This window comes from Rissa tridactyla, chromosome 1 (assembly GCF_028500815.1).
Source record: "Rissa tridactyla isolate bRisTri1 chromosome 1, bRisTri1.patW.cur.20221130, whole genome shotgun sequence".
In the NCBI taxonomy this organism is placed as follows: Eukaryota; Metazoa; Chordata; class Aves; order Charadriiformes; family Laridae; genus Rissa; species Rissa tridactyla.
Genome location: NC_071466.1, coordinates 164,684,012 through 164,694,165, shown reverse-complemented (window position 1 = coordinate 164,694,165; position 10,154 = coordinate 164,684,012). Strand labels below are relative to the sequence as shown.

At 46.8% G+C, this 10,154-nt stretch overlaps 1 protein-coding gene across 2 annotated transcripts; it reads left to right on the top strand.

Moving 5' to 3' along the window:
- Positions 1-509: 509 nt before the first annotated feature.
- Positions 510-8,162, top strand: CENPM (centromere protein M). Of its 2 annotated transcripts, XM_054188422.1 has the most exons (6): positions 510-631; positions 1,060-1,139; positions 3,611-3,709; positions 4,750-4,829; positions 5,900-5,991; positions 6,746-8,162. In XM_054188422.1, exons 1-6 carry the CDS (start codon positions 575-577, stop codon positions 6,869-6,871), a joined length of 534 nt encoding a protein of 177 aa, XP_054044397.1. In that variant the 5' UTR covers positions 510-574; the 3' UTR covers positions 6,872-8,162. The 2 variants fall into 2 exon arrangements, with proteins under 2 accessions (XP_054044397.1, XP_054044398.1); XM_054188423.1 differs by lacking the exon at positions 3,611-3,709.
- Positions 8,163-10,154: the final 1,992 nt, after the last annotated feature.

The window sequence follows — 10,154 nt, the reverse complement described above, 5'->3', positions numbered from 1 at the left end:
GTTAACATATATTCGTTCACATTATACACCGCGATGCAAGGAATAGTGGAATTTTACCAGGGACTTTGTTATTGTTCAGGCTTGAGCAAACCAACAGACCCCAGCTCATCGCAAGCACCAGGGGGACTGCCCATCCCTGGACACCAGGACTTTGCTTCTCGGCAGCTTAGGGCTGTCCATCATACCCCTGGGAGGCCGAGATGCGGCCACCGTCCTGCCCCTCGCACAAGCCTGTGAAACCCTCAGGCATCGTCCGGCGCTGCCGTTAAGTGCCTCCGGCCCGACTGACCCCCGGGACGCGGGGGTGTCGCAGGAGCCCGGCTGCTGCGCAGAGCTTTGCTGTGAATAGCCGCCGGTACCGCGGTTTGGCCAGTGCAGAGTCCAAGCCGTGCTCCTCCCCGAGCGCCGTGCCAGGCCCTGGAGCGCCCCCGCCCGCCCGCCCGCTCCGCGCCCGCCCCGGGCCCGCCCCTCTCCTCAGGCCTCGCCCCCCCGAACGCGCTGCGCCGGCGCGACGCGGGGCGAGGCGACGGTTTGAATCCCGGCGGGCGGGCAGGCGGCGCTGTCTTCTGCGGACATGGCGGTGGTGCGGCCCTTTGACAAGCTCCCGGCGCTCAACTCCGTCGCCCTCCTGGTAGGTCCGGCGGCGGCACCCCGCCGCCCCTCGCCCCCGCCATCCCGGGTCCCGGCCGTGCGGTCGGTGGTCGCCTGGCCCGCGCCCTCCGCCACCGCGGCAACGGCCGTGCCTCAGCGGCAACGGCCGTGCCTCAGCGGCAACGGCCGTGCCTCAGCGGCAACGGCCGTGCCTCAGCGGCAACGGCCGTGCCTCAGCGGCAACGGCCGTGCCTCAGCGGCAACGGCCGCGCCGCGGGGATAGGCCGCCTGGCTGCGATATTCACATGTAGCCCCTGGGTCTGGCCACCCTCCTCCCTTCCCCCCACCTCGGCGGCGGTTCCCGGGTCCCCGTCGCGGCGGCGGGCAGCGGGGTCCGGAGCTGCCCCCGGCTGGGCCCCGCCTCCCGGGCGGCCTCTGACCGTGCTTTTCTCTCTCCTGTCCGCGCAGCTGGTGTGTTCGGACGAAGGCCTCCAGCGGCAGCTGGCGGAGGCGATGCTCCGAGAGAAGAAGAGCTTCACGATCAGTATGTGAGTGGCGGGGAGGGGGACGCGCCGCCCCCGGCCGCAGGCCCGTGGCGGGGTCGTACAGGGGCTCTGCCCAAGCGGCGGTGGGTGGAAGGGCAGGGTATTCCCTTCCGAGGAAGAACTTGCTCCTGTGAGCGCTAGAGGGCACCCCTGCACAGACGTGACCGGCAGCTGCAGAAGGCAAAACGCTGTCTTCAGGGCAAGCGGTTTGGGCGTGATTAGAAACGGGGGTGGAAATAATTCTCACCTCCATCGTGTTCGTTGCACATACCATTGCCCTTCGCATGTCGCACAGGTGTTTGATTAATAAATTGTAAGGGTATGAGAGGAACACAGATTTATTATTTTTTTTTCTCCTGGGAGACAGACATATACAGGAATTAAACATCTTAGGACAAATTGGGACAAGTACAATGCTGGCAACTACTTGAAAGCAAACAAGTTTTCCTGAAAGATGTCCATTACTTTTGGTGCCCTGGTTTGTATGCGTGCACGTGCTTTTCCTCCTCAAGATATTAAGATGCATTTGGGATTTTAACCATAGCTGCCTGACGAGTCCTGTTTTAAAAGCTTGATTAACTAATTTGTTATGATATAATGTCCTTGACAGCTCTCTTGCCAAGACCAAATAAGTTTAGTCAGCTCTTCAGAAGGTGTTTGTGTTATTTCACTGCTGTAATTCAAGGCTATGCAGTAAAGGCAAACCCGAGCTAATGTTCTGCTAGCCAGTTAGAGCAACTGTACTGCTCTGATCATGGCATCTTGGATGTGTGTGCTAACTAATACTAAATTAATTACCTAATTTTCTACACAAATCCTGCAGCCTTTGCTGAGCTTTGGAGTGCCATAACTAGATGGCTACTGATACTACAGCTGGGTAACTACACAAAGGCGTTGAAACTTATGCTCATATTACAGAGCAAGATAAGTCCCTTCGCAAGTATCACTGGGGAAGCAGAAGTCCATGACAGTTTTCTTCCACTGTGTTGCTTTGGGATTATACGCGTTACAAAGAAATATGGCATCTTATCTGGAAAGTCTACCTGCCAGATACAGCTGTTGGGAGAAGAATTGCAGGGCTGGGGCTTTTTATGTCTCTTACTACTAGGAAGAAAAGGCTTCTGAAGCGCATATCTGGAGGCGGAGGCCACTGACATCATCTAGCAATGTTGGTTTAAATACACTTGAATTCCAAATCATGGAGGTTTTGGTTTGGTTTTGTTGGTTGTTCTGTTCTCCCTCACCCCCCACCCCCCCGCCATGAGATCTGATACCTTCCTTTTACCACAGCTTTCACTTTAAATTTATAAGCTTGTTTGTATTGCAATGTGTCTTTCAAGACACTTTACTCATATCTTCTGTTAGTTTCTGAATGTTTTTGTTAAAACATACCTTCCTTATTTATAGGAAACAAAACACCTTTATTTGGAAACTGGCAGACAAAACTGCAAACTGCATATGACTAATAGAAGGGAATGCGTACCGTGATCTGTGGCTTGGGGAAAACTTAAGTCCTTAAGATTTAATTGGTCTCCTTGGGGAATATTCCTTCTAGCAAAATCAGTGTTTCTCCCTTGGCTTCCAGAGAGGAAGTGTATTGTGAGAGAGACTGAAATTCTGGGACTTCTATTTGTCCAATCTATCTGTCAAGTCATCTTCCAAAAATACAGTGCTAATAGTATTCTTCCCTGTGGAAGGCCCAGATACGCACTACTGAAGCGCCCCCCCACCCCTTTTTTTTTTTTTTTTTTTTTTTGGTACTGGGAAGAGTCACAAAAATCCCTACCCTGTAATTCTTCCAACAGCTGTATCAGCAGTGGTGGTATTGTGTAGGAGGAGGACACCTGAACTAATCTAGTAACTCCTGACACAGTGAAAGGGATAAAAAGGGAGGTAATGGTATAATAGAAGCTCTTTCTGAGCTATAACTTCATCTATAAAGTTATACTAGTGATAAACTTCTGGTTTAAGGTTTCGTGAATACAACACAATTTTCTGTAACATGGACACCTGAGAAAGGTAGCCATTCCTGCGTGAGCAGATGAACGTTATCTCTGGAACGTGACAGGAAAGCATTGATGCATTTTAGCTGAAGCTTGGCAGGAAAATATACCAGTAAAGCACTGGGGTTCAGTTTGTTAGAAAGGACTCTTCTTAACAATTGAATAAAATGACTGTCATACAGATCTGTGCAGGATCTGTTTCTGCGAGTCCTGTTGTGCTCTAAGAAGCTTCCCATTATAAACGATATTTTCTAGCAAGTATCATTGTGGCTGTCGTCAGCTATGAGTAGGCTTAAGATAGGAGAATACCACTTAAAGAATAACAGTCTCTTCAGTGCCTACATGTTTAGTATTTAGCCAGCTTCCTGGTAACTTGCTACGTGATGAACTGCAATGGTTATGTGGTTATGGTTAGGCGGATACTGCCTTGCCAAGCTATTTCGTTAAACTGGCAAATTTATTATCTTTCAGTCACCTTACTACATCCCTCCCCTTACCTTCAGAGAGGGATCACCTTCGGCCCAGGATAGATATGATTGTGTTCATGATTGACATCAAGAGCAAATGCAGGTAAAAGAAGGGTAAAAATATGAGAGGGGAAACTGATATTTTTTTCTTGGATTGATGGCTAAATCTACATTTTTACTGTGTCAGAATTGCTGAATAGTAGACTTCAAACCCAAGGCTTGCTGTGGTGGCACAGCTCAGTAATATATACAGTGGTTTTCTGGCCTCCAGCGATGGATTAGGACTGAACCGCTGTGTCCAATAACATGCTTGTTGCGCACTAAGTTGCCATAGCAGAAAAGGCAGAATTTATTCTTGAATCCAGACATGGGATGATTTGAACTGAGCTTTGGAAAGACGCTGTCTGTAAAATTAGATGGAAACGATGGTGGTGCTGTTAAGTTCTGTAATATGCAGTTGGCTGATGCGTGTTGGGTAGCGCTACCTAATAACCAGCCAGTCGCTGCATCTGTGTCCCCAGTTCACTGATACTGCTGGTCAAGTGGGATCAGCACTATGGATGTCTCTAGGCAAAAGAGAAAGGTCTACAGGGACTGATCCCTTTTCTCTCATCTTGTGCTCATCTTTGTAGAAATGATATTTGTGTCCCCAGGCCATAAGTAAAGACTTGCTAAGGCACAAAAGTCATCATTTTATTACTTTACTTAACTTGTGACTGATGATCCTGGGCTCTCATTTACCAAAAATGACAGGGCCAGCTGCATACTTACAGGACAGATGGTGCCGCAGAAATGCGTGGGCTAGTTCTTCTGAAAGAGCCAAAGTAGTGCTGAAGTCTCGTTGGATGTTAATGAATTCGGATGCTTAGTGTCCACAAATCATGGAGGACACCGTTCAAACTAAGTCTAACTGTTGAGTCTTGGGTAGAAAGGATATGTTATGGATTATTAAACAGCTGTGGGTATTGCAGAGGTCTCTGCTGCCATGCTTTTAGCATAGAGCATAACTCCACTGGCTCACAGATCAGCAGATGTTAACATCATTGGTTTTCTAATTGTGCTTCTGAAAGTTATTCCCTTTGTTCTTATGCTGTACTGCCTTTACCTCCCTGTCCAACTGGATTGTCTGTGCTTTTCTGACAGCTTGAAGAATGTCGAAGCTTCCCTAGCTCATGTGGATGCCAGCTTCTTCCTGGGGAAAGTGTGCTTTCTTGTCACTGGGGGTACGTATGGCATCTGCGCTCTTCCTCCTCTCTGAGCAGCACAACTCACTGTTATGTTCCTTAAAACAGGGCAGTGACTTAACCTGAAATGAAACAAAGGAAACCAGCGGCTTTGTCAAAAGCTTTGTTTAAATTATATCTGAACTCATCTCCCTTTTTTAATGGTTTTCATAGATAAAACATGGTTCTCTTCTCTCATGCTCACTTGCTCTCTTCTTTCTGTTTTTGCCAGTCAGACCTCTCTCCTCTGTCCCTAATCCCTCGATATGATTTGTGTCACTGATTTTTTTTTTTAATATTTTTATTTTCTTGTGGCACTGCAGAAGTCTGTTATATCTGCTCTTGCAGATCTGTCTTAATGATAATGAGCAGTGAGGAGCATATGATATTCTGGTAATAAAGTGAATCTAAATGGATGAGCTACTAAACTATTAAGTATAGTTTTAATACAAGACTGGTATCCCTGCTGCGTGCTGTCTGGCTCAGTTGTGCCTTTAATCTCTCTTCCTCCCCCTCCACCACCTCTCCAAAAGCAGACAGGGTGCTTTCCTGCATACCCTCCCTAGTTTAGCTCTGAGGGACTGGAGGGGCCAGCCTATACTGCTCAGTGTTGGAACACAGGTGCTGCGTGCCTGGAATTTGAGGGTCAGGTAGCCTAATTCTGGGGTGAAAAAGGGTCTCTGCGTTGTCTTGTGCTATGGCTCTCCTGATAGGAGTGAAGTCCTTGGAGATATTACCCTGTGATACCACATGAGCCAGAAGGGTTTCTTATTAATGAGTAGAAGATTCTGCCCCTGATGATAGTGTACTGATCCCTTATCCAAAATGTTAATGTTACAGTATTCAGTAATGTGGCGATATTTTTCCTGCTGTCAGTATTATGAATGACTTCTGTGCTAATTCTGTTGCGAATCTTGTACCATTCTGTTTGTACTGCTTGCTGTTGCCTTACCTTCTATGGTGCTCTCAAAATTAGCTCTGGATCGTTTAGTGGATGTGGAATTTCCTGGTTCTTTTCTTCACTGAATGTTGATTATAGGGCTTGTAATGTAGGAAAACTTTTTCTGTAGTTGGCAGGGTGAATTACTGCAGTGTAGACATGAATGCCATCTGGAAACTGGGAGAAGCCTACTGCAGTCCTGTGCTATTCTGTGAGCTGGAGGTAAGGAGCTTGTTTGGTGTCTGAAGGAATTTGTGAATTCCATTGCGCCCTGATCCTTGGGAACATTGTTACGTTTAGCAACAAATATATGTACATGCGCTACTGTCTTGCATAAGTGTGGGGGACCAGACTCTTTCTACAAGAACAGCAGAGGTACAGGAGTCGGACTGTCCTTGAAAAGAGTCTTCTCAATTACTTGCTCCTTCCTGTGCTACTTCAAAGCCTCAGGAACCCAAGTCTAAATTAACAAAGGCTTCTCTGATATGCAAAGTCTTGATACACTTGTTCCTTCAGGCGTTTTCTCTTCCCGGGAACCCCTGAGCTGTTATTTGTCACGTGACTCTCTTGCCCACGTTATGCTTCCTCTTAGCCAGGCTTTGTTGCTTCGCAGGCTGTTTTGCCATCTGATATACCACTCTTTCCAATTACCTGCTTGGTCTGAAAAGCTGGAGGGAGAGTTTGGCATTCAGTGGCAGCACACTTCACTTTTCCGTGTACTCATCATTCCACCCTCAGAGACTGCTTCCCTACCAGCAGGTAATATTTGTGCCTTTGGCAAGCCCTTCAGGGTTTTCAGCTGACAGCACTGTACCTTCCCTAACATTAGGGGAATAAACGGGCCTCTCTGGGAATTTCTGTAGCTAGCAGATCTGAACCATACTTAATGCTGGTTCCAGTTCTTTCTTTTATTGCAGCTAAGCACTGCTTTTCTTCTTTTCTATTGGTTAAATAATTTTTCCATTTTTGTTTCCAGTTGGAAGGCGTACGAGTTGCCACCGCTCAGCGACTTCTCCGGATGTTACAGATCTGTGCTGGTCACATACCAGGAGTTTCTGCCTTGTCCTTTGGCACACTGATGAGGAGCTCTGCTGATGACTAGCTTCTCATTGTGAGAATTCAGCCAGATTCATCGGTTTTTTGGGTTTTTTTCACTTCAGGCATTCAAGCTGCTGTGGTTGGAATCACATTGGGAAGCTTTTTTGCCTGACTTATTATGACCATTCATCCAGGGCTGTTCCTAGTTGCTAATCTCTCAAGAAAAGTTTGATTCCTGTTCAGTTGATAAGGTGTAGGTACTGGGGGGAGGGCAGTTTGAATTGGGGATTCCTATATATTATTACGTCTGAATCCCATTACATGATCAAGTTTGAGTTTCACCCGCTTTGCCAGTGGCCAGGAGCCATGTGTTTTACTGAGAAAATATCAGGAGAACAGGTCACTATCACAAACGCTGCGTGTCATGGTTGAGTTTCTTAGTTTCAATGTCCCCGAAGTACTAGAGAAGAGGCATCAGGTTCCTACTTCCTTTCGATTGAAATGTAGCACCTTGGACTAATGTGAAACCTCACAGGCAGGTTTTATCTCCCCACCAAGAGAATAATGGGGAAGGAAGGCTGTCCGGCAGCTTCTAGATAGGCTGCAATTGGCAGTTAATGATCCAGCTGTGTGAGCATCTGCCCAGTGAAGGGCTCAGTATTTCCATGCCTAGTACCTAATTGGGGAGGAAGAGACTAAAAAAGATAATCTATCACTTTAGCTGTCTCTTAGACCTTTAAACAAAAAGACTCCATCTCTCAAGCCTAGGATAATGAGCAACTCTAGTCTTTGCTTGTGATTTGGCAGCTGTGGACTGCTCTGCTGCAAGTTAGTCCCTGCAGACCAAGAAATAATTCTCCAGAGAGGTCAAACCTTCTCTGAGTCAGGAAATGAAGAGGTGAAAGGGCTGTAACTGACAGTGTAGCAGCAGTTAGTGCATTACAGCCATGGCAGGCAGACCACAGGAGGAGAAACATGCAGCTGCTAGTGGAAATCAATCTTTGTTCTCAAAGTAAAGAGCCACAGAACAGCTTTTCTCTCTCTCATGCTCTCGAAGAGACAAATCTAAGATTAAGTGACGTTGCTGGCCTCCAGTAAGCCTCTGTAAATTGTGCAGCTCAGTTCCACAGAGCTGCAGGAGTGCACTTATCCCTCCAGCATCCGTAGGGCTGAGGCTCTGCACTCCAGAGCTGATCAGAGATGAAACAGCAGACTGGACTATAGCAGCATACAGAAAACACGTGTTGTCTCTTGCAAGGTGGGCATATGCTGTGTATAATCCCTTAACTGTTAGGTTTCTATCAGCAGTAATTCATGCCTTATTCTTACTGCAATTCAATTGTGTGTTTTGGAGTTCTAAGTTAATAAAATGTATAATATTTAATAATTAGTTGTATGCTCTTTGTTTAGGTATGTGCCTTGGGCTCTAAAACCTACAGATACTTGTCCCAGTTTGCCCTGGCGGTGAGACTGGTCCTTGCCGGCAGTTTGAACTTCCAGTTAGTTGGTGGGTTGCAGTCACGGTTTCAGCCACGTGGTGGTGGCAAAAGCTTTCCAAATACACTCCTTCCTGTGTACTGCCAAAATACAGTGTTTCTTGAAAGACTGGGATATTTCTTACCCAGAATTGCATGCCAGGTAGAAATGAAGCCTAGAGAGAATGTGTTAAGCTCCCCTCTGGTTTAATTTATTTAATCCCTAATAGTCTGCTTTAATGTTCCTAGGTGCAGAGCTCTAGCTGCGTGCGCTGTTTCGCTTAGCTTGTTTCTGACATCTGTCTGTGAGCAGGAAAAAGCAGAAAGCAGCACTGCAGGCTTAATCATCTGTGAGCATTGGCAGTCCTTGCAAAGACAGCTCAGCAAGGCACAAAGCCTGTATCCTTGCTCAGAGGACACACAAATCCTAGCTCCAGTTGTATTGTTGCTGGCAGGGGAGGGCTAGGTTGTTTGTTGGCTGGAACAAAAGGAGCTAAACCATTCAGCTGTGTTATGGTGCCCAAAAGGGCTGGACTCTGGCTAAAACCCAAAGGAGAAAGACATGCGCAAACTCTTGTGGCTGTGTAAGAAGGATTGGGAGCTTAATGGGCCTGTCCTACTTTCAGCTAGCTTTGTGATCCTGAAGGTACTAGCCAGGGCTTTGCCACCAGAGAGGAGCAATCATGCTGAGAAACAAGTTTCTCAGTTGGTTATGCTGTCTCAGCCTCGCTCTCGCTTTGGGACCCTGAAAATAAATGAGACCACGGTTTAGAATAGACTGGTTTCGATTTGCTCGTGATGTGCAGGTGCAGTTTGGGGGAGGGAAGGAAGGGCTGCGGCATGAAATGAGCCAGTCTTTCGTATCCTCCGCAACCACTGTAAGGTAAGGAGACTCTTCCGTCTCCTAAGTCACTCTCCAGTTGCCTCTCATAACTATTGGACTCGGGTAAAATCCCTTTGGCCTCAAGAGTAATTTCGCTGCGCTTTCTTAACTGGTGAAAACGAAACTTTCTTTGGTTCACCCAGAATGCTTTGTAGCAACCCACACGTGCTACTGTCCATTCCTGCACCTTCAACCATAGGGTTTTTTCCACTGCTGTGTTTCAGATGTGGTATTTCTTTCCTTCTACTACTTTCAAAGAAAAATGCTGTTTGTACTTCCTACAGGTGGCCGAATCCCAGCTGGTACAAAATAAAATCTAGTTCCTTAAGAGCAGCATCTCGCTTCACCTTGGGGCAAATATTTTTCTTACTCTTAGGAAAAAGTCTTTACTAGAACTGGCAGGGGAAGTGGAGCGTATCTAAGAATATGACACTGTGTCTCAGGTCCATCATGTTTTACAACCAAAAGTAGTTGGGACACATCTAAAGCTACAGCTTCAACTATGTAAATACCTCTAGGAACTGTCAGCTATTAGTTTAGACAGGCCATAACACTGCCCCTACCAGAGAAGACAAGCAAGGCAGCTGAGGATATCTTTCGTCTGGATGGAGTAGCCAGGGCTAATGTTTGATAAAGGTCTTGTGAAAGTAGTACTTGGATTGGGATCAGAGGCATGGAAGGCCTGAAGCTGAATTAAGGCTAGTGACTCAGGTTCTGTTGTGTTCAAACATTGTGAAAGAGCTTGCCAAGCTGGCTGAAATCTAGACTAACAGAAATATTTTGGAGTTACATACTTTCTCTTCCTCTCGCTGTTGCCTCAGTTCCCTCTCCCTGTGGAGACTTACAAAGAGAAATCCCCCCCTCTCTGGCAAAAGTACCCGTGAGCACTGCTGGTTTGACTGTTTCAGTTTGTGGATGCGTTTTTGTTTGTCAGCTATGTCAGCAAAATTAGTGTAAAAGCAGTTTAATTTGTCTAGAAGACCTTGCAC